The sequence below is a fragment of the Ochotona curzoniae genome, unplaced genomic scaffold (assembly GCF_017591425.1).
Source record: "Ochotona curzoniae isolate NIBS_2020 unplaced genomic scaffold, NIBS_Ocur_1.0 contig_1274, whole genome shotgun sequence".
NCBI classification, from domain to species: domain Eukaryota; kingdom Metazoa; phylum Chordata; class Mammalia; order Lagomorpha; family Ochotonidae; genus Ochotona; species Ochotona curzoniae.
Window position 1 is genome coordinate 5,073,049 of NW_024465023.1, and position 23,534 is coordinate 5,096,582.

General features: G+C 40.8%; 1 protein-coding gene across 5 annotated transcripts in view; it reads left to right on the plus strand.

Annotated features, from left to right (window-relative positions):
• Positions 1 to 23,534, plus strand: part of PFKFB1 (6-phosphofructo-2-kinase/fructose-2,6-biphosphatase 1) — a 59,768-nt gene that overhangs the window by 18,447 nt on the left and 17,787 nt on the right. For 3 of the 5 annotated variants that reach the window (XM_040998029.1, XM_040998018.1, XM_040998009.1), the window contains 9 exons: positions 7,069 to 7,194; positions 9,575 to 9,668; positions 10,502 to 10,568; positions 11,426 to 11,500; positions 11,978 to 12,034; positions 14,776 to 14,897; positions 16,888 to 17,095; positions 19,445 to 19,591; positions 21,717 to 21,821. In XM_040998029.1, the coding sequence (XP_040853963.1) occupies positions 7,069 to 7,194; positions 9,575 to 9,668; positions 10,502 to 10,568; positions 11,426 to 11,500; positions 11,978 to 12,034; positions 14,776 to 14,897; positions 16,888 to 17,095; positions 19,445 to 19,591; positions 21,717 to 21,821 (1,001 nt within the window). Of the gene's footprint in view, positions 1 to 5,733; positions 5,872 to 7,068; positions 7,195 to 9,574; positions 9,669 to 10,501; positions 10,569 to 11,425; positions 11,501 to 11,977; positions 12,035 to 14,775; positions 14,898 to 16,887; positions 17,096 to 19,444; positions 19,592 to 21,716; positions 21,822 to 23,534 lie in introns of those variants that run through there. The other 2 variants (XM_040998049.1, XM_040998039.1) reach the window with 2 other exon arrangements.

Genomic DNA, 23,534 nt, shown 5'->3' on the forward strand with positions numbered 1-23,534 from the left:
TCAAAAGTGAATGCAGGCAACCTCTTGGGAAAAAATCCAGCCCCACCTCAGATCAGCAACTCCATTTATTGGGTAGGATATTATGTCCTAGTTAAATATACAAATAAGGTTAATTTAGGCAGTGTTCTGTGTGCAGCAATTTCATAGTATGTCCATGTGGATCTCAGCAGACATGTGTTCACTATGGCATCTTCTGAATGATGGAATAGGCTTGGATGCATCCTGGGGGAGAGTGAGTGTGTTGGATTGACGCTGAGATAGGTGAAGTTTCCAGCAGTTTAGGGGTAAAGCGTGGATACTACCTAGCCAACCTAGCCAATATCCACATCACCCATACTTACTTTACAGTGTGTATCGGAAAAGTCCAGTTGTACTTTTGGCAATTCTGATTCTTTAATTTGTTGTTGCTCTTGATTATTTGTAAGTGTGTGTGTGTGTGTGTGTGTGTGTTAGCTTGTGTTTTTTCCTACATGGCTTGTGTACATTTCATGCCTAAACTTTATGAATGCAAGATTGAGTTAGTAAATCTCAGAAAAATCTATTTACTCTTATTCCTTCCACCAAGCCAGTGCTGAAGCAGTCTTCTCAATCAAATATTTCTTCAATCACTGATTATGACAGGTTTATTGAGTCCTAACTTTAAAAGCACGACCTCAGATCAACCTTCCAGTTGGTAAATAGAGTTTTATTTACTATCTTGTGTATGTGCTGTATGTAAAAGTCTACATTGTGAATCAGAGCATTGTCAGTCTTTTGATAGTGACCCACAGGACAAACCCTTTACCACTCAATAAGTACACATATATGTACACATAAATGCTTAAGAAAAATGCTTTTTGTCACATGCTGTATTTTTCATCTATTTTTGTGTAACAAACTACCCAAAACGTACTGGCTTAAAGCCTCAAACAGCTATTGTCTCACAGGTTGCATGGGAACAGTGAATGTCTGGCTCAGGATCTAAACTAAGCTACAAAGCAAGATTTGTACTGGGATTTCAGTAATTTCAGTGCTCTCCTTTTAGAGGAGGATTTACTTCCAAACTCATCCACATTGTTGTTAGAAGATCCAGTTCCTTGCATCAAGAGGTCCTCAGTTTCTCACTAACTGCTTGCCAAACACCGTCCTTGGTTCCTTCTACATGTACCTTCCCATAAGAAAGCTAACAGTTTGACAGCTGGCTTCCAACAAAGAAAACCAGTTTGGAAACCAAGAAAGGACTAATCAGATAGAGGTCAGCATCTTTTGTACTGAAATCTCAAAGTTAGTATCCCATCACCTTTACCATATCACGTGCGTTAAAAGCAACTCTCTGGACTCAGCCCATATCCAGTGACACTACACAATACATATCTATACAATAACAAGCAGTAGGGTCCCTGAGGACAGTATTATAAGCTGCCTGTTGTACCTACTCAGTTGTTTCCATTCTACCAAAGGATCACGATCCATGGTTTGTAAAACATTGCTTCAGGCTACCGGTGTAAAAATAGATTTGGAAGTATATTTATCTCTTTGATCTATACCTCTCCTCCCTCATTTCTGGCCTCTGAGAATTCTCATTGCTTTCACACAAGCTCTTTCATGTTTGATTTACTTTAAATTCAGTGGTTTTAGATTTTTTTTTTTACTGGTAAAGATTCAAAATATCACCAGAAATAGAAATCTGTAATAGTATCTTGACTAAGATACTGTAGTACTTCAAGTTACCTGGAAGTGAACAAAAGATCTTGGAAAGAATGATAACTGGTTGTCCTATGATTCTTTTCTAAGAACAAGAATTGGTAGTGGAAGAAATAAAATTGTACCCACCTTAAGGGACTAGATAAAACAGGAAAATTCAGAAAATTAATGTCTGCGTAATTCGGCCAATTGGAATAAGCTTTTTGTTAGCTTTTTACCTTAAAATAATTTGTATTTTATAGAAGTACTAAAAAGAAGTCATGTGTGCCCTTTACGTATCCTTCACTAAGGTTATCACTTTATATAAGCATGGTACATTTGTCAAAACTAAGAAATTAATAAAACTAGACATTTCTTTCAGGTTTCCTTAATATCCCACTAATATCCTTTTTATAATTTTTAAAGATTTATTTGATTTTTTTCTTGGAAAGGCAGATTTACAGAGAGAAGGAGAGACAGAAAGATCTTCTATCCACCTATTCACTCCCCAAGCACGTGCAATGGCTGGAGCTGAGCTGATTTGAAACTAGGAGCCAGGAGCTTCTTCCAGGTCTCCCATGTAGGTGTAGGGTTTCAAGGCTTTGGGCTGTCGTCCACTGTCCTCCCGGGCCACAAGCAGGGAGCTGGAAGGGAAGTGGAACATCCAGGACACGAACTCGCACCCACATGGGATCCCAGTGCATGCTTATTCATCCCTTGCTTTAGAAACTCAAGTTGGCTTCTATGTGGGTTTTGTTTGTTTTTAATACACTTTAGTTTTCAGAACAATTTTAGGTTTGTAGTAAAAATTGAGTATAGATTTCCATAAATCTCCTGCCCTAGCACGTGTGTCAAAACTTCATCCTCTACCAGAGTGAATTTTTTTTTTACACTTTGCATTACGCTTCTTTTTGGTGTGGGTTTGGACAGATTTATCATAGAATAGTTTCACTTCTCTGAAAGTTCTCTGTGCTCTACCTATTAATATTACCTTCCTCCTGTGAGATATTTACATACTCTGATTCTATTTGCTTTTAATACTTCCTTTTTCACAGGAGGTACCTCAACCATTTCTCCAAGGATTTATGGTTTGAAAGCAAGAGCTGGGTGCCAGATGTGCTTGTTAACCTCTGTGGTATCATTCTGCTCATTCTCACTCTTAGCAGACAGAACTAAGGAGTATTTGCTTGTGTGCATTCTAACACATATGTTTCAGTATGTATTTGCTGATACTAAGACATATATGAATCAATACTGGAATTTCTGACCCTACTCAAGAGTTACGGGGAAAATGCTAGATTTTTTTCCTGTTACCTACAATTAATTTACATGTTCAACCTTACTATACAGATACATTTCAGAATTATTAACCCAGAACCCTGTGAGAAAAGTTTCTAAACTAGAATACAATCCCATACAGTTATTTTTTAGTCATTAATCTGACAGTATCCTTCACAACACCATTTTCCATAGTTATTTATTTCTACCTCTACTCTGCTTTGTGAGCTTGTGATATACAATTGTGGGCATGGACAATGGCAGAGAGTCCAGCATCCTATTGTCAAGATACAGTAAACAGTTTCATTGAAAGTCCATCTTTGTCTGGAAGTAGAAATGCATACTACACTGCATCCTCCTGGATGCTAGTCTCCATTTCACAGCTACTGTACATCCCCTCAAATGAAAAGTCATGATACAAAATCAACAATAGAAAGAAACATAGAAATTTACAACGCCATGAAGTTAAATAACATGTTACTACATATGACAGTCTCCATTTTCAGTTACTGTATTTTTGCTTCAAAATGTCTATTTGATGGTCTATTTTTAGTACTTGTTCCAAGATCATTTGTTTTTGTGCATACAAGTTTTAAATATGTAAGATTAATTTTAAAGTATAGTGTTATCATTCATGTCTGTGATTATCTTTCAATGTCTGCTGAAATTTCCATATTTATACACATACTAATTGATTTTAGCTCATATCCTGAAAGCTTTGGGTTTATTTTGAGATTCTCAATTCTGTTTATCCAAAATCTTTTGAAAGAGTTGGTATTTTTGTTTTCTGTGCATTGTGGTTTTTGTATAGATTCAATTTTCAAAGCTTTTGCAGTAGTAGTATTTGGATCTGTCCTGTGTGTGCACCACCTAGTGGTCTGTTTGGTACTTAGGCAGAGGTGTACTTGGTAGTGCAAATCTTTGTTAAGCTATTTAGGTTCAAAAGATAAATTAGAGATAATCCCTTGGATTCATATAGACTTTATTTAGTTACTTGTCAAAAGCCTCCTCTCTCCTTTATCTTTTCAGTACTTTTCAGCTCTACTGTCATGGTAGTACAACTTCCAGAAACAAGTTGCAGGGAAAGGGGTAAAAAAAAAAAAAAAAAAAGGATGAAGTCTAGTTGTGTCTTCTTGACACTGTTGCCCCACCTAGTGGACGGGCTCCCATTCTGGGCCATTTTTCCTGAGCCTTTGTTGCTGCTGTTTCCACTGTGGTGCTAAAGATGAAAAACAATTGAGACAGAGAGAAAAGAAAGGGAAAAAAACCCAAAGGATTCTCCCTTCCTCTTAGAATCTTAGTTCTCTTTTTCATTCTTCAAGCCCAAACTACAAGGCTTGATCTTCACCTGATTCTGTCTCCTAAACAATGTTCATGTCTGGGTTTCATGCCATTTAAGAGGCTCAGGATATTAAAGGGGAAAAATAATTTTTAGGTGATACTTCAAACTGATATTCTTCTCTAATCCATCTATACAAATTTGCTTTTTAGGTTTATGTAGGACTCTGTGCGTTCTGTAATAGCCTTTTATTTTAGTTAGAATTCAAAGAAGATCCCAGAGTCAAGCCTAGCTGTATGTGTTTTCGTAGACAGCATACACTCAAGTCTTGTTTTCTTATCCAGCTTGACAGTCTGTCTTTAATTGATTGGTGTATTTAGACAATTCAGATTTAAAGTTATTTTTGACAAAGATGATAAAATCTATCTTGTCAGCTATGTTGCAGTTATTGAATTTGTTCTGTATTTTAATCCCCCTTTTGTTTTTTTATTTCAATGTTTTATGATCCTGTCTTCTACATTTATCACATATATCTTTCTACACTTTCAGTGGTTCTCCTAGAGTCGGGTACAGAATTCCAAGTTCCACCTGATGGTGCCTCCTAGGGCCCGACCAAATGATCTTGTAGGCCTTATATGGCTCGCATGCTGGACATTACTCATACTTGTCCTTGAGTTTGCCACATACATTTTAAGAAAATTTGAGTTTCCCTTCATATAACATTACCCTGCTTCATGTGTAGTGTATCTTAGAACATGTTTTTCCAATTCCTTCCTCTACTACCTTGTATCATTGTTTTGTTTAATTTCATTCTTACATAAACTATAATTCACATAATACATCATTATCATCAAAACTTTAACATAGCTTATAGTTAGAATCGATTAATAATATGAACAATAGTTATGTTTTATTTCCATTTATTCCATTGTGAAAACTCTACCTTTGATTTTGGACATAATTTCCTAAGCAAATCATATCCCATCTGCCTAAATAACTATCATTGATATTTCTTGTAAGATAGTTTCATTTGTCTGAAAAGGTATTTTGCATTCATTTTTGAAGCATGTGTTTTGCAGGATTTATAATTCTCAATTGATTTTTTTTTCCTTAAACACCTCAAAAATTTTCTTCTGCTTTCTTTTTGTTTATATGGTTCTGACAAAAAGCCTAATGTAATTCTTTTTGTTCCTCCTTGGGTAAAGTATTGCTCATCTCGACTCCTCCTTCCTGGCCCACCTTTAAGTTTTTACTTTTGTTTCTATTTTCCTTTTGTGTTTCTTGTTGTTGCCTGGTTTGGTTTGGTTGAGTTTTTGGAGTATTGACCTTGCTTGAGGCTCTCCAAGCTTCCTAGATCAGTAGTTTGTTGTCAGTCACTAATTTTGGAATATTTGGACCATTAATGAGTGTGTCTTCAAATATTTTTTTCTCTGTAATTCTCTCATTATTCCCTTTGTTGTATTCTGAGAACATATATTTTATGCTGTTTGGTATTGTCCCACAGTTCTTGAATGTCTTGTTCTGTTTTCTCTTTTACCTGCTTTTCTCCATGCTCTTCAGTATATGTAATTTCTATGGACCTGTCTTCAAATTCAATGATTCCTCCTTGCTGTATTGAGTCCACTGATGAGCACATCAAAGATATGCTTCAGGTCTGTTACTGTGGTTTTTTTTTTCTCCCATGCATTTGTATATGATTCTTTTTTGTACTTTCTACCCCTACTGAAGTTATCTATCCAACTGCCTTTCCCAGCAGAGCCTTTAACATATTAATTATGGCTGTATTAAATTCCCTGTCTGATAATCCCAGCATCTGTGCTATAGCTGAGTCTAGTCCTGGTAGTTGTTTAGTCTCTTCAGACCAGTTTCCCTTACCTTCTTCCCTTTGTGATGCTCCCACAATATTTTGCATGCCTTACACTTAATTCCCACTATTAGTTTTTTTCCTGGTGCCTTTTAACTTGATAGTAGGAATAAGGGCTAGGGACATTGCAGTCTCTTCTGGTTACGTTCTACTCATAGGCAGGCTTATCCTGGGTGTTGGAGGCATGAGTCTCATGAATACTCCTGCCCCCCCCTTCAAACGTAATTGCCAGCCTAGCATGCTGTCCTGCCCCCTCCCCCGGTAAAATATATTCCCCTTTGTCCTCCCCCAGTTGTTGTGAATTTAAACAGATAACCCCAGTTTCTGTTGTCTTTCTTCTGCAGATTAATGGTTTTATTCTCCTTCGGTGAAATAAGGCAGATTGATGTAGGCAAACCACTAGATGATGTCAGCAGTTCTGCTCTGTGAGCGGCAGTGAATTAACGCAAGTGCTCTCATGCCGCAGTTCTCCTCTGCTGAAGATTGAGGCTTCTACCCCATAGCCATTTTGCCAGTGACTACCATTCCTTTCCCTTCCTCAAGCCAAAAACTACTTTTCTTGGGAGTCTTCTCAGTCTTCCCTGATGAAATTCCTGGAGCAAGACTACACAAAATCCTGTTGAGTTGCCTATGGCTCAGTCCCTATGGGCTTCATATTCTCACACCAGCCCACAACTAGTCAGTAACCACTCATTAATGATTCTAAGCTGAATGTTTTGTGAGTCTATAAGTTGTTCAGTGATCCTTGCACAGAGAAGCAGATGTGTGGGTCCTGTTGCTCCCTGGAAACTGCCTCTTTTTACAGATTGGGGGTTAGCATGTTGCAGCCTTAGTCACTTAATTAGGTCAAAAGATAATCTAAAATTTTCCAGCTCTTTTATCTTAATAGGGGGAAAGATGATCTTTCTAAATCTGTATGTCTGGTTAGATGCGAGAAGATTTGTGAGTTGGAAAATAAGCTTTTGAGACTCTGCTTCTCTTCCAGCATCCATACCCCAGTTTACCAATTCTCCCACAATGGTGATCATGGTGGGTTTACCAGCTCGAGGCAAGACGTACATCTCCACAAAGCTGACACGATATCTCAACTGGATAGGAACACCAACTAAAGGTACGTCTCTGAAACCTTGCCTTGTATAGCCCTCTGGAGACTGAGTCATGTAGCAGGTCAAAGCCCTCTGTACCAGAAATGCTTCATGGCAATCACTGCCAGGATCGGTAGTATTACTATCATACTACTAGCATTACCACTACGATTTTGTAAATGTTTATAGTTAAAAAAATGAGCACATATTTTTTGCTCAAATCCATGCTGGGTGCTAGGCATAGAAAAAAACACTTAATATGGGAGGGGTGGGGGGAATCCCCAGCGCCTATAAAACTGTACTACATAATACAATGTAAGCAACAATAAAAAAAAAGAAAAGAAAAGAAAAAAAAAACCACTTAATACTAAATGCATGCTCCCAATGAATTCCATTACCTCAAAATAACCCTGTGAAAAACTTATGTTCTAAAACGGTTGCCATGGGGTTTTTGTAGGTAATAAAATAAATTGCTAGAAAAAAACCCTGTAAGTAAAATATGACTTTATTACCATTATTATTATTATTAGTGTATTATTAAAATACACTAGTAGTGTATTTTAGTATTGCTATTTCTTCACTGTTTCATAACTGAGGAACCTAAGTGTCTTGTGTGCAAGCACATGGCTCTAAGCAACAAAACCAGAATATTTGTCCAGATCATTTTGATTCCAAACCTTATACTTAGTTATAGGTCTCTTACATATAACTCTACTGATAAGGAAAAGGGGATCTGATATTGACTCTGCACTCTCCTTTTCTCTATCTCATTCCACTTCTTTCTCTTCCCTATCTCAACTTCCTGTCTGCCCCTTCCCTTCAACTACCCCTTCCTCCCTGTTTCCAACTCTGTTATCTTTCATTTCTTCCTTCCCTTCATCTACTTGGACTTTAGCTAATTCAACAATGAAGGCATTTCCCATGTGTCAAAACCTATGTTAATCATTAATGGTACAAAAATGGATGAGACTCATGCCCTGTGCTTGACGAAACTCAGCATGGCTGGGAAGCGTAAGAATGCTTCCTGTCATCTAGAAGAGAATGTTGAGGAGGTGCACAGTCCAACCAGGATCACCAATGGGAAGACAACAAAAGCTTTTCTGGTAAATTATATTGAGCTGAGTTTGTGGGTGGAGCAGAACATTGGCAGAAGGGAAGTTAAAGGAGCACCTCTTCGAGATGACTGCAAACTGATAATGGGAGCCTCTGCTCTGATCCTGTTGCTTCCTGTCTGCTGCGCTCTCCTGGATTCCCGCAGAAATCTCCAAAGTCATATTTCAAATCATGAAACTGATCATGGCTAAGCCCCAAAGATCACATGGACCTGAAGGCCTAAATCAAAGCTCCTGAGCCTGTTATCCAAGGCTATCCAACATTTGGTCCCTTCCAGCCTGTCAGGTCATGTGCTACTTCCCAAGCATATTGGTTTCTTCCAATGTCGTACTGTTACTTAAGCTTATCTTCCATCTACAATGCCTTTGTGTCCTGCTCCATCCCCATTCCTTCCTGTAAGAATGTTTACCATAGAAGACCTGGTTCAAATGCTGTCTCCTTCAAGAAATTTTCTCATAGCACCCCAAATAGATTTAGTCTTTTCTTCCCCTAATTCTTTTGCATGACTCCATAGTGTCTCTGACACAGTAGCTTAATAACTTGCCTGAGGAGTCTATTTACTGGTTTACCCATTGCCCTACCTGATTAGTTGTGAACTCCCTGAGGAACTTGTCATAGATCTGGTTAAGCTCTGAAACTTCAAACTCATATCCCGACTCACAGAGTAAGCATCAAAAAGCATTTGTTGGATAGACGAATGCAGCACTACTTTCTTCACTGCTTATCCAGTTTGTCTTTCTTTCCATTCTTCCTCCCAAATTTTTCACAATTATTTTGTGGGAAAGCATGACATACAAATTTGGATTCAGATTCTCCTTCATGGTACATAAAAATTATATAACATGACCTTAGCAGTCAGAGAATCTAGTCTTATCTATCACCATCTCACTTGGTGTTTACGTCTTAGTGACAGATTTTATTCTACAAATCTCTTTCCTCATCTTTCCAAAAATATTTGGAACTTAAGGAGTTCGAATTTTTTTGATAAAGTAGGGTAGTGGTAGACTAGTGGAAAGACCAGTAGCTTTGGAGCCAAGCACACTTGCATTAAAATCCAAATCCCACTTTTTCACTATAAAGGTTATTTATGAACTCTGAGTTTTAATTTCTTCAGATATAAAATGGGAAAGATAATGCCTACCTTGCAAAGTTGTGAAACATACTTTGTTTAAAGCTTTACAAGTGTATTTCATAGATACTTGTTATACACACTTCAATGTCTGAGGATAATATCCAACAAGGAACTTTTTGGTCCTGTTCAAGTTCTTTACTGGCGCTCCCCTGCTCTTTCAGTGTTTAATTTAGGCCAGTATCGCCGAGAAGCAGTGAGCTACAAGAATTATGAATTCTTCCTACCAGACAACATGGAAGCCCTACTTATCAGGAAGTAAGTAACCAACATTCTAAGGACATGTGCTAACACCTCACAGTAGAGGAAGATCTTTGTTCAGATGTTAGGAGAGTGGGGCAGAGTGACATGGGCTAGGGAGGAGGCGCTCTAGACTTTGGGACAGCCCTCTCACCATCCTGCATAAAGCCTGTTTCTGATCATAACCATCACTGCTCAAGAGCCTTGAGCAGTTTCCAGTTTCTGGCAGGAGATTATAGTAATTTCTCAGCCTAGCCTTTGGCCCCACTTATCTCTCCAGTCTCATTGATTCAACATCAAGGTCTTTCTTTCCTATAAGACTCTGAACACTTCCATAATTGAGCCTAGGTCTCATTTTTGATGCATAGAATCCTACATTAAGTAATGACCAAAAAGATATTTTTACTGAAAGCACAAATCAAGTGAGCCTCTGAAACAATCATGGAAATGGAATTAATTTTGTGTTTAGCCTTGGCAGCCTTACCCAAGCCCAAAAGGCTTTTTGCTTCATAGACTACATATGTCTGTCTGGTTCATAAGTCAATTCATCTTGAGCTCTATTAAGCCAAATGTTAGAACCCCTAATAATATGGCTTCTGTCACTGTTCAGATTTTTCTGTATATGTCACAATATTTCTAACTTTAATTTATACACACAGCACCACTTTCAGCTGTGTGATCCCTCTGCTTAGCATGATAACTAGAATATCAAAACCCCTATGTAGATGTTTAATAGATGATTGGTTTAAGGTAAGGCATATGAGACATGATACAGAAAATATTGCAGAGGGATAGGAGCACATCCTGCAGAGTAGAGATTATTTCTGGTTTTTTTTCTTTGTCTTTCTCAGGCAGTGTGCCCTGGCAGCCCTCAAGGATGTCCATAAGTATCTCAGCCATGAGGAAGGTCATGTTGCGGTAAAGAAATTTCCATTCCCTCCCCCCTTGGGTATTTCCTAGAATGAAGAGTAGCTAATACATACTGAGAATTCACTATGTGCTATATGTGCTATACATTTTTCTTGTTACTTTGTATATGTTGATTCTCCCTTTGTGACAAGGATATTGTCATTACACTCCATTGTAGAGTCCAGAAGAATGATTCACAGAGAGATTAAATAATTTCCCAGGGTGGCACAATGTGCATGTAGCAAGATCATAGCTGAATTCAAGTTATTCTTAACCACTGTGATCTGCTGTCTACCTCCAAAATTCAGCAGGAGTAAATATACGCATTTAAGACTATGGTACAAACATGTATGAATTCTAGTGATTTACCAAAACATGGTGCCAGTTTAATTGGTGTAGGATGTTCAGATTCTCAAAAGGAAAGATATCCTGAAATACAGATTCATCTAAGGTATTGAGAACAAGGAGTTCTTATTCTTGAGAACTTCTAGACAGAAGGGAAGAAGCCTCACTTAGGAAGTCAGAGGACCAGCTCTAACTCTGCTTTGTCAGTAACTTCCAGTGCTTTTGGTCAAGGCAAGTTCTCAGTTCAATTACTCCAGCTGCAAAATGGCCTTCATGAAAGCCTACACTTTTCTTTTTTGCCATAATTTTACTCACAGGGGCTGGTATATTTACTAGGCAGACAGTAAAGCCTGAACAAGTGCTTGCAAATTTGATGCAAGCTAATTTCTTCCTGTATTTCAAAACCTGGTTTAAGTTCTGCTTCCTGCTTAAGGACATTCAGTTAGCACAGGGATAGACAAAAAGTAGGTGTTCTATCAACATTGGATTCAGATTAAGTAAATCTCATTGCCTGATTCTAGGTTTTTGATGCCACCAACACCACCAGAGAACGGCGGTCACTGATTCTGCAGTTTGCTAAAGAACATGGCTACAAGGTACAGTAGCACTCCCTCATGTCTAGAGCATAGAGAGCACAGACCAACACAAATACCAAAAGGAGGCAAATAAAGCATTCCATGGCAGCCAAGGTGACTACCATAAGCACCACATTTTAATGTGTTCAGATGGATTACCATAATACTGTCAAAGCAGCAAGGCAGAACAGGAAAGGTGGGGAGCCACATTAGGCCATGGAAGATGACCAAGGAGTAGAGAAAACTAGAAATAAGCAAAAAAAAAAATGTATACAATGATAAGAACAGCAATGAAAACAAAGCTGCGATCCAGGGCCATTCATTTTGAAGCCAGTCTGCCTCATAAAACTCAGTAGCCTGAAATCATACTGTATGAGAACATTATGTTGTGAGAAATGACCCTAGGGATGACTCAGCCGGTGGGAAGGTTTCAAACTATGTTTGATTCCTACTAAACATAACTCCTTCCTGGAAATCTCTATTCTGTTTCTCTTGTAGGTTTTTTTCATTGAATCTATTTGTAATGACCCTGGCATCATTGCAGAAAACATCAAGGTAAAGAGCATCACTTGCCTTTCTGCCTTATTCTGCTCTAGGATTGGAGCCTCTGTGAGGCTGAAGGAAGTATTCCTCTGCAAGCTTCTCCTCCCTATCATATGGAAGCATTCTCTGGTTATTCTGGCCACAATAGTTTGATGAAGTTCAATGAAGCCAGTGTCAATGAGACACTTTAAAAAGTTCACAGAAAATGTAATTCAAAATATATTTATTTTTGGTACAATTTTTTTAAAAAAATTCATGCATAGTTTTTTTCATAATACACATTTTCTGTGAACTTTGCGAGCACCTCATGTATAGAACCCTTAGTACGTGTCAGGTACTCAGCTTTTCTCTCATTAATTTTTCACAGTAAACATGTATGTTAAGGATCATTTTCATGTGGGGGAAAGAAAACTAAAGTTTCAAGAGAAGGAACTAATCACCCAATGTTCTGATGGCCGGAAAGAGGTGGAAATTGAGTTGGAACTTAGTCTTGGCTCTCTGCTTCAAAAGTCTGCATCCTTTATTCTGCCCCATAATTAATATGAGAGCCATCGCCACTCTTAGATTCTGGACATATGGTCTAGAACTAGATCACTCTCCACAATTTGATTGTTCCCTACTTCATCAAATCACTGGAGCTCAGAATTAGAAGACACTTTAAAGATCATCTCTTCCAACCCTACATCAGACACTGAAAGTCTCAGCCACATGTTTGTCTCAATTTTTTTTTTTTCATAACTACATGACAGGATACTCATTGCTTCAACAAATGTAGTCTACTCAGGCTGAAATCTGACTTCCTCTAATTCACTCGGGAATGTATAGCATGTCCAAGTCTTCTTTTTGCTTCAACCTATCCATCTATTCATTGATTCAGCCGAAATTTACTGTATGCCATAGATGGGTCATTTTGGCACTTTGGAGACATGAAATAGAGAATTCATCCTTTGAATTCACTCAGGTGAAGGGAGACTGACAAGTATGTAGACAGATCGCTGAGATTCATGCTGTCATGAGGGATGAGAGGAGACTGGGAAAGCAGTGATGAACACATAACCTTGCATTGGGGGAGTGTGCCAAGCAGGCTGCCTGGAGAAATGATGGCACTGCATCTTTTTTACTTTTTTTTGTTTTTATTGTTTCCATGATATAATTTTATAGGTATAGGGATTCCCCCTGCCTTTCTCCCTCCCCATCTCCCCTCCCCATGTTATTACAGCAATATAGTCCTTTACTAAGTTACAAGGGTTTTTGTTTGAAGATTTATTTTTTTATTGGAAAGGCAGATATTTACAGGGAAGAGGAAAGACAGAAAGATCTTTCATCCACTGGTTCACTCCCTAAATGACTGCAATGGCCAGAGCTGAGCTGATCCAAAGCCAGGAACCAGGAGCTTCCTCTGGGTCTCCTATAAGAGTACAGGGTCCCAAGGTTTTGGGACATCCTCTGCTGCTTTCCTAGACCACAAGCAGGGAGCTGGAAAGGAAGTGGAACACCCAGGACACAAACCAGCACCCATATAGAACCCCGGCTCTTGTAAAGGGAGTATTAGCCTGTTGAGCCATTGCACCAGGCCCAACAGTTACAAGTTTAATATTCTTCTATTTAAATTTATCATAGCATTGTAGGTATAGACAATGGAAGAAAATCTAGCATCAAATTGTAAAGGTATAATAGTTTTTATTGGGAGTCCTCCTTTTGTTTGGAAGTAGAGATGTATACTGCAATGTGTCTTCACTTCCCAGTATGCTAGTCTCTGTTATTCGTGGACCTGCATATTGAAAAATGCATACAAATTTAGCAGGTGAAGAATGAGAATAACAGAGTATACGTATACTAAGTTTGAATCTCCAGGAAACTATAAGTAACTTAAATTGGCTAAAGCAAAGTATGTGGACAAATTGGGGAGCAGTGAGACATGAGTATAAAGACATAATTTGGGACCCAATCATGAGAAGCTTTAGGTCACTTGCTAAAATCACTCACATTTTTCTCGGAAAGGTATGCAGAAATGATGAAGAGTTTGAAGCAGGAGGATGCCATGAGCAGATGTTTATGTTAGAAATATCCTTCTGGCTGCCAATATGGAGAATAAAAAGCAATAAGACTTTAGATAGAATAATGAGTCACAAAGCTAATGGTGAGCACAGGCAAGACAGAATGGATATTTAGAAAATGAAGTGGACACAATTTGGGTCCTACTAAGAGTTGATGAATCATGGGAAAAGATATCTGGGATGATTTTAAAGATTCCATTTAGGCTCATATGATTGGGCTAATGGAAATGTCACTCCCCAAGACAGATAATGTTGATTGGTAGGTGAATATATGGGATTAGGCAGTAGGCAGTCCTTTCAGAAATCCAAAGACAACATCCTATGCTTTCACAGCAAGCACCCTACACATGTGAGCTATTATGACCTGTGACTAAGACTTCTAGTTCCTCTTTTTCAGCTATTTTTTCATATCATAATTTCTGGTTCTCTTATAAGTGTTCTTCTTAAGCAGTATGCTGTCTGGGGCTTAACTGATATAGCAGTCTTTCCTTGATCACATAGAGATTAAGAAATCATACAGTCTAACTTCTGAAGTGTCTAATTTTGTGAAGTTAGGAAAGACTTTCGCCCCAAGTCTCAATTTCCTCACCTTTATAATGAACGATGATGAACACAGTGCTCTTTTAAGGGGTCCTCCCAATGACATTGTAACAATCTCTGTCTCATGTCTGCCTTTTGCCTCTGTGCTGCTTTTAGCAAGTGAAACTCGGCAGCCCTGATTACATAGACTGTGATCGGGAAATGGTTCTAGAAGATTTTCTAAAGAGAATTGAGTGCTATGAAGTCAACTACCAACCTTTGGATGAGGAACTAGACAGGTAAGAGCCAAGAACCCCACAGTCAAGATCTGGTTCCTTATTGAAGTTTTGGTGTCCTGTAGGTCCTGGGAAAATATCCTCTGTTACTAGATCTAAACTTTACTATCTGTAATATGAGAGAGGTGGATGTGTTTTCAAGGATCCTCCCCACTCTAAATTTTCTGTGAGACAATAATTCCATAATTGTATAAGGTGTTCATCAGATGACTAAAATAGTTCTTTCCTGAGCAATATCAACAGATAAGCACATTAATATCAGAGGTATCTCCTTGTGGTTATTGCTATTATAGTGAAAGTATTCTTAGATAACATTTCAGTTTTTGCCTTCTTTGTTTCATTGAATCTCTATGATACTCCTGTAAAGAAGGCTGAGTTATGTCCTATGGTCATCAATTTTCAAGAAGGGAAAATTCAGTCTCAGAGAGCTGAAACTGCTTTCTCAAGCTCGCTCCATGATTCTAAGTATATATGCTGTCTTCTAGCCATGTGTCTTCTCCCAACATTCATAGACCTCTACAATCAGTACATATTTGACTCATTTGAGCTTTAGTATATGTAGGGAATATAAATGGTTCAAGAGAGATGCTTTTTGTCCCCAGAGAGCTTCCATAGGGCTTTGACACATGGGAAAATCCGTGAAAAACAAAAAAGTTTCTTTTATTATACCAAAGAAAAACGGGGCATGTATTAGCTGGCAGTATAGAGCAGGTGTTAGGTTTAGATATGAAGTGTTATCAAAACCCTACTCTCAGGAATTGATTGTAGATACTCATTCCTTTTGGGAGAAAAGTGTGAAGAGTGTGAAGAGTAAGAAAGCCTCAAATGACCATGACAATTCTAGGAAGTATAAATATCATCCTTCCAGCTGTATCCAACGGAAGTACCAGGAATTGAGCATTGTTATTGCTCTACTTCTTTTTTCTTTTTTAAAAAATTTTTTAATGTTTTGTGATACAGTTTCTTAGGTTCAGGGATTTCCCCTTTCACTTCCCCACTCTCCCCCATTGTTTTTCCCTATATTATAATAATAATATAGTCCTTAAGCAAGAGCCACAAATCCACAATTCTTCTATTTTAAGTGTATCGTTACACTGTAGGTATAGACAAATGTAGAGAGTCCAGCATTCTGTTGTCAAGGTATATTTAACAGTTTCATTGGGAGCTGATCTTTTATTCAGAAGGAGAGATGCATACTGTGACATATCTCCACCACATGGTATACTTATTGTTCCACTCCTTAGATGGATAAACTGATGTTTAGATATGACAAAGGCACACTTTAGAATCAGTGGTTGTTTATAGAACAGATGCTGCTACTTCATCATGTGTTGCAAGTGTGTGTTTCTGACTGGATGAACAGCTCCCAACGGGGAGACGTAGGCTCCCCCACTGCGCATACAATGCCTAGAATGAGGAAAGAATGGTTTTGAATCCTCTGTATCTGTGAGGACGGAAACATACACATTCAGTGGCATAGGTGCAGATGGCTACAATTTAGTATTTACCTATAGGTCATAGAGAACAAATTTTATTATTTGAGATATTCAGAGAACAGTAGGCGGGATGGAAGAGATTGGCTCAGGATCAGAAATGTGAAGGAGTGGACAAGGCAGAAGCTATCAATGATATTTTTGAGGCAATCAGGGCTACAGAGGATCATTATTTCTCTTGGAGTATGACAAGGTGTGAATCATAGGGAAGAGAACTCTGGCTCCCTATAGTGTGAGAGTCAAGATTAAAATACAGCCTCGCTCTAGTAGAGCCTGAGGAAAGCCACAGGCAGATATGAGAGAAAACAATGAGCTCCTAGGGGTAGCCAAGAATCAAGTCTCTAAAACAGGTAACCAGAACATGGCAAGGCATGGCATCTTGTGAAAGCAGGTTGTGGAGGGGGCTTGAAAATAGCATGTGTGGTTGGGACTTTCTCTTGGGATCAATCTGCCAGCATCAGCCCCTGAGCTGCCCTTGCTCCTGCTTGGATCTGGCCCAGCCACCTGTCCTACATCAAGATCTTTGACGTGGGCACACGCTACATGGTGAACCGAGTGCAGGACCACATCCAGAGCCGCACAGTCTACTACCTCATGAACATCCATGTCACACCCCGCTCCATCTACTTGTGCCGGCATGGCGAGAGTGAGCTCAACCTCAGGGGCCGCATCGGAGGAGACTCTGGCCTCTCAGCTCGGGGCAAGCAGGTAGGCAGGGTCCCATGCACCCCAATGTCTTGGCTGGCTGAGCCAGGTAGGCTGAAGCCTGAGCTGGCCCAGGTGTAATTGGGACTAAACTTGCTTGGCAGAGTGGCCATGTGGCCTGGGTGCTGAGGAGGTGTCCCAGGGTGGGGCAACAGTACATTATGCCCACTCCCAACTTCCTCCCCATCAGCCATTCAATTGGGAAACAGCATTGAATAGCTCCCAGGTACCAGCAGCTTTTGTGTATCTCCTAGCTGGAACCTGGCCCTCCAGGCCCACCCCAGTCTGGCTACTGTGTCCATCACATGACCACCATTTGCCTCTGCCTCTCAGCTCCCATCATCTTCCTCATAACTCTGTCTTTGCTTGTGCACTATCTCGCTGCCCTTGGTCCCCTGTGGTCACTAGTGATCATCACATGCATACACAGCCACCAGGAGGACCCTACACTGAATCTTTTGACTTGAAGCTGATGCTGCCCTCAGATGTCTCATGGTTAGCATCTTACCCACCTCTGATGGTATCATGTCACTGTCCTCCCAGCTCCATCCCAGGATGGGAGGGTCACACAAGGGTAGCATGAGGTGGGGAAGGAAGTGTAGGGGATACATTTGCTGTCATATATTGGAAGCCTTTGCACAGTCATGGTGCCTTCTGTCCCTCATCTGATATCCACAGCAGCTTCGTGGGATGCGCATTACCCACACCAAGTTACGAAGGAGGGAGTTGAGGCCAAAAGTGGAGCAGAGAGTGGCACCAGGTCACACAGTCTCTGAAAGACACAGCTCGGTCTGAAAGGCAGGCCATCCTGCCTTGTACCTCAGTAACCTGCTGGAGAGGCAAGGAGGGATCCCAGATAAGGCACTGTCACTTAAAGGCCCAGTCCTCATGGCTCCCTTCTTCTCTGTCACCTCCAAGCGGCAGCCTCCATGGGGTTTGACTTCACCTGTGACTCATCAGAGCAGAGTGAGAGGCCACGGTAGGTGGAACCCTGCTCTATGACACCACATGCAGCTTGGGTTCTCTTGCTGAGAGGTGGCTATGTTGCTGCCCATGGGCTGAGGGCCCAGGCAGACTGTGGCCATCTGCATACAGGTCTCCTGCTCACAAATGTGTGTACTTGCTTGTACATACCTGGCCCAGCCTTCAGCCTCTTAGACCTGGTGCTCTGTGCCCCCCTGACTGCACACTTTCCCATCCATGGCCACTGCATAGCCCCCACTTATACACCACCTGCCGCATACCTAGGAGCCGTCCCAGTGCTGCCAGCTTGCCATGTGAAGTGGCAGCACAGAGACCATGGGTGAGAGAGTGTTTCAGGCTGTGAGGCCTGGGAGGGCAGGGGTGTGTCCCAGGACTCACAGGGACCACATATGGAGCTGGGGGAACCCACGTCTCTGTGTCCCGGTCAAGAGCTCCTCGGGCAGGAGTGCAGAACAGTGGGCTCACGTGCACCATGAGCTTGTGCAGGACAGGCCTGGGGCTGGGCCCCTTGCTATGGGCCAGTCCATCTGGGATTGCTGCAGTGCCTGTGCACAGCGCAGTGGGCCACCTGCTTCCCTTTGCTCCTGTCTCTTGCACTGGACTAACTGTGTCTTGAGAACAGGGACTCTCAGCACCTAGCATGGGAGAACATGTACTCAATACATTTATGAATGTTCTTCAAGCCAGGTACTAGGAACCATGTTCAAATACTGAGAATTTACAATGTTGAAGAAACATGTCTCTGGAATCCCATATCTCCCACTTGCAAATCACACTCTGAGCATCCCGAACATTGGCAAACTTTGCCTTTAGGTCCCCAGAGTCTGTTTCTAGTAATTGCATGGCTCTGTCTCAAAGTCTGTCTTCTTATGGGCAGGATATATGGTAGGAATGTTCGTCCTTAGGTCAAAAGATGTTTCAATGCACATTGTGAAGTGTAGGGATGATTAGAGATATAGTGTTGACAGAGCTTGGTCATTTCCTAACTACCCACAAACAAACAATCCTCTAGAAGTACAGGATGAAGCTAGATATGGAATAAGATGAGGGTGCCTCCATTTAGATTCTTTTTTGACCATTACAAATATTTGTGGTGAACCCTCCAAGAAGAGGGTTCAGTGAGCAAGCATCAATGAACACACATTACATACACATGGGCACACATAAGCACATGTATCATATTTACCCTTGATCCATTATCATGTGGGGGAATATATTACTTCTTATAAATTTGTGACGTTTAAATGCTTTGCACTGCTTTTTGATTACCCCTACACCATTGATGACGTATCTGTAGTTTTTTTCTCATGGCTATACAGTCCCCTTTCAGCTCTCTTAATCCTTCTCTTTTCTTCCTTTATACTCCAGTATGCCTATGCTTTGGCCAACTTTATTCGGTCCCAGAGTATCAGCTCCCTGAAGGTGTGGACGAGCCACATGAAGAGGACGATCCAGACAGCAGAAGCTCTCGGTGTCCCATATGAGCAGTGGAAGGCCTTGAATGAAATTGATGCGGTGAGATGAAAGAGCAAATCTCCTAGTGAAGGGGGCAGCTCAAGCTCCCATGGTTCCCTTATGGGAAACCTAATCCACTTTACAGTTTTGTTTTGGTTTTTTTTTGACAACTAACCATGTGCCAGGCACTATTTTATGTCTTTGTGATCCAGTGAAGGCCAGAGTAGACAAGCTCTCTGCCCTCATGGAGCTCAAAGGCAGGCAACAAACAGACCATTGCATCTCACTGTGGTAAGAGTTAAGAAAAGTAAAGGGAGGTGTGGAAGATAAGAAGGTGGGGTGCTCCTGACTAGACTGTGTGGTGGGGGTAAGTAGCTTCCTGGAGGAAACTAGAGAGAAGAAGCATGAAAAATGGATTGGGCAGGGCTTAGGGAAATAAATTTAGTTCTGGGACAGAAAACATCATGGGAAGGCCCAGAGGTGAGAACAGACTGTGGCATGTTTAAAGAACTAAATTCAAGGAGAAATAGCAGAGGTTGGGTCAGTAGTGAAGGCTGGAGAGACAAGACCTTAAGACCTTACCATCTGAGGGATTTTGATGCTTCGCTGACAACAATGGGAAGCCACAGTGCCATGTATCTAAATCAAGGAATAGTCTGAATGCAATTTCCATTTTTGAAAAGTCCCCTTGAAGAGTAGATGGGGTAATTCTGCTGCTTGTTTCACCTTAAAGCTCTCAATAGAAGTTCTCAATAGACAGTGCATATCAATCAGTAACGCATTCCTGCTATAGTCCTCATTCTACAACTTAATTGAATCAGTTAAGGGAGGAAATGCATCGCAAAAAAGGGGGTGGGGGAACCTAAAGACCAAGAATGGTTAAATGGGGGCAGTAGAGACAGAGACAGCACGAATAATAAAAGGCCCTTTTGCAGTTATCAGCAACATTAACCTCAAGCTCACATTGATAGTAAAAAAAACAACTCTGCAGCAGCAAACAAAGCCTGAATGGGTTACAGAATTCTCAGCGGGGTGGCCGGGTGTCCATGCAGAGGAAGCTGGAACTGCCTTCAGGTGGTTGTAGAGACATCCACTGGGCCCTGCCATGCAGCGGGCAATTCCTTGCAGCCCTGCCTGCATGGAACAGTTCTCCACCCACCTACATGTCCTCCACACCCACTGCATGGACCCCAGCAGAAATCATTCAAATGTACTAGCTACAATGAGAAATATTAGAAAAAGGAAGTACACTGCTGTGTATGCGCATATGCACATGCCCTTGTACATTCTGCTACCAGCACCCATCATAGATGTACTTGCTTCCGCTTGCATGCACTGCACAGACACCTGGAACCACTCCTATCACCAGATATGCACACACAAGCACAGCTATACACACTTAGAAATATGTACACATTCTTGTGTACACACATGAGGTCTTCACACACACAGGCATTTGTGTGTGTAGTAGATGTGTGTATATATATGTGTGTGTGTGTGTGTGTATATATATGTATGTATGTATATATATATGGAAAGAGAGAGAGTGTGCCTCCAGCTTAGAACCACAATTCATACAGACCTCAGGTAAAGGTACACTCACACATACGTGCCAGGGACATGAAGGATATACACATTTGCATTCATGCATATACATGCCACAGAGACAGACTCACATGGAAAAGTGTACCACAGAGGAGCTCACATGAGCATTTTCTCAGCATCCAAACTGTTCGTGTTAGCACATGCACATTCACACTCACATACACACTACGTGTTGAGATATGTACATGCACAAACATCATAAACATGTTGCACACACACAGTTATATCACAACCAGAAATCTTTAAGCCCACATGTTTATACAAATATATACATATGTTTATGTATAATATAAAAGTTTATATAAATGTTATAATGTGTGAGCATATATATGTGTGTGTATACAGACCTACTGAGGAAATCAGAAAACCACCATTCATCCTGAACACACAAATCATATACATCCACCCTCACAGCCACACCCCTCATGCTCCTGTATACACACTCACAGGCACAGCCCCAGAGTTGTGCTCACAGAGTCCCAGGAGTCCAGGTTCAACAAACTTGGAGCTCAGAACTATGGGAAAGCTGTACATGGTTTCACCATGTGAATCCTTGCATCTGCTAATATTTTTTTCTCAGGGCGTCTGTGAGGAGATGACCTATGAAGAAATCCAGGAACACTATCCTGAAGAGTTTGCACTACGAGACCAGGATAAATACCGCTACCGTTATCCCAAAGGAGAGGTAAGCCTTGGAGGAGCGACCTAACTTTCAGACTGCTTCCCCAATATTTCCCTTCCAATGTGCTGGATTCCACAGTTTCCTAGAAAGCTTTAGAAAAGGAAAAAGCCTATTTCAAAGCAGCTGCCTTCCCACAGAGCACATCAGATTATTGGCTCTAGAAAACAGATTCTTTTTTTTTTTTGAAAGATTTATTTTATGTTTATTGGAAAGTCATATATGCAGGGAGGAGAGACAGAGAGGAAGATCTTCACTCCACTGATATACTCCCCAGGTGGCCTCAATAGCCACCTGATCCGAAGCCAGGAGCCAGGAGCCTCTTCCATATCTCTCATGCAAGTGCAGGACCCCAAGGCTTTGGGCCGTCCTCCACTGCTTTCCTAGGCCACAAGCAGGGAGCTGGATAAGAAGTGGGACCGCTGAGACATGAACTGGAACCCATATGGGATCCTAGCACATACAAGGCAAGGACTTTAGCCACTAAGCTACTGTGCCAGGCCCAGATGATTTTTTTTTTAAGATTTATTTATTTTTATTACAAAGTCAGATATATGCAGAGAGGAGGAGAGACAGAGAGGAATATTTTCCATCCATTGATTCACTCCCCAAGTGGGCACAATGGCCAGAGCTGATCCAGTACAAAGCCAGAAGCCTGGAGCTTCTCCCAGGTCTCCCATGTGGGTGTGGCGTTCCAAGGCTTTGGTCTGTTCTCAGCTGTTTTCCCAGGCCACAAGCAGGGAGCTGGATAGGAAGCAGCACCACTGGGACACCGGTGACTATATGGGATCCTGGTGCATATAAGGTGAGGACTTTAGCTGATAGGCTACTGCTCTGCCAGATATTTTTTATGTGTTATTTATTTGCAAAGCAGAAAAAGAGAGAGTTAGAAAGAAATAGAGCTAGTGCCACCATCCACTGGTTCACTCACCTAGTGCTGCTGTAGCCAGGCCTGATTCAGGTCAATGCTGGAGTTAGACACTCCATTCAGTCTCCCTCGTGGGTGGCAAGGACTCAGACATGCAGACCATTTACCTGTTGCCTTCCGGGGCGTACATTAGCAGGAGACTGGAATGCAGAGTGGGCTGCTACCAGCCCTGGGACCCAGACACGCCATATGGGATGCAGGTCTCTCAAGCAGTGTCTTATCTGTTGTGCCAAATTCTTGTCCCAGATTTTTCTTTTCAAAATCTGAGCAGTTTTCTGCTTATTCTCTGCCTATTTGTAGGAGGGCCTACTTTATCTTAGATCTTGCCATTAGTATCCCCTCACTGAAATGCATAAAATAATTCAACATATTACCTGGTGTTTTGTTACCAAGATGCCTAAAGCTGCAGCCTGGCTGGGCAGTTGTTGTCATCCCAAGGGAGAATGGCTAATAGTGCAGCTAGCTTCTTTGCCACCACAAGAACCGGACCGTGAGTTCCATATCTCCATACGAAATGAACACTCTTTGTTCTCAATCCAGTCATCACTAGATAGTTCCAGTCATACTCCATTTCTGATCAAATTCCTGGGAACATCAGAAAAGCAGGCCTTCTGGGAAGATAAAACAATATTCCACTTGATTACAGAATACTTTCACAGTTTTATATTTCAGCCTCACAAATGCTGTTGTAAGGAAGTTAGTCTTAATTTGCCTTCATTTTCCCATACATATACCCATATATATTATTTATTTATTTATTTGTTTGTTTATTTATTTATTCATGTGATCTA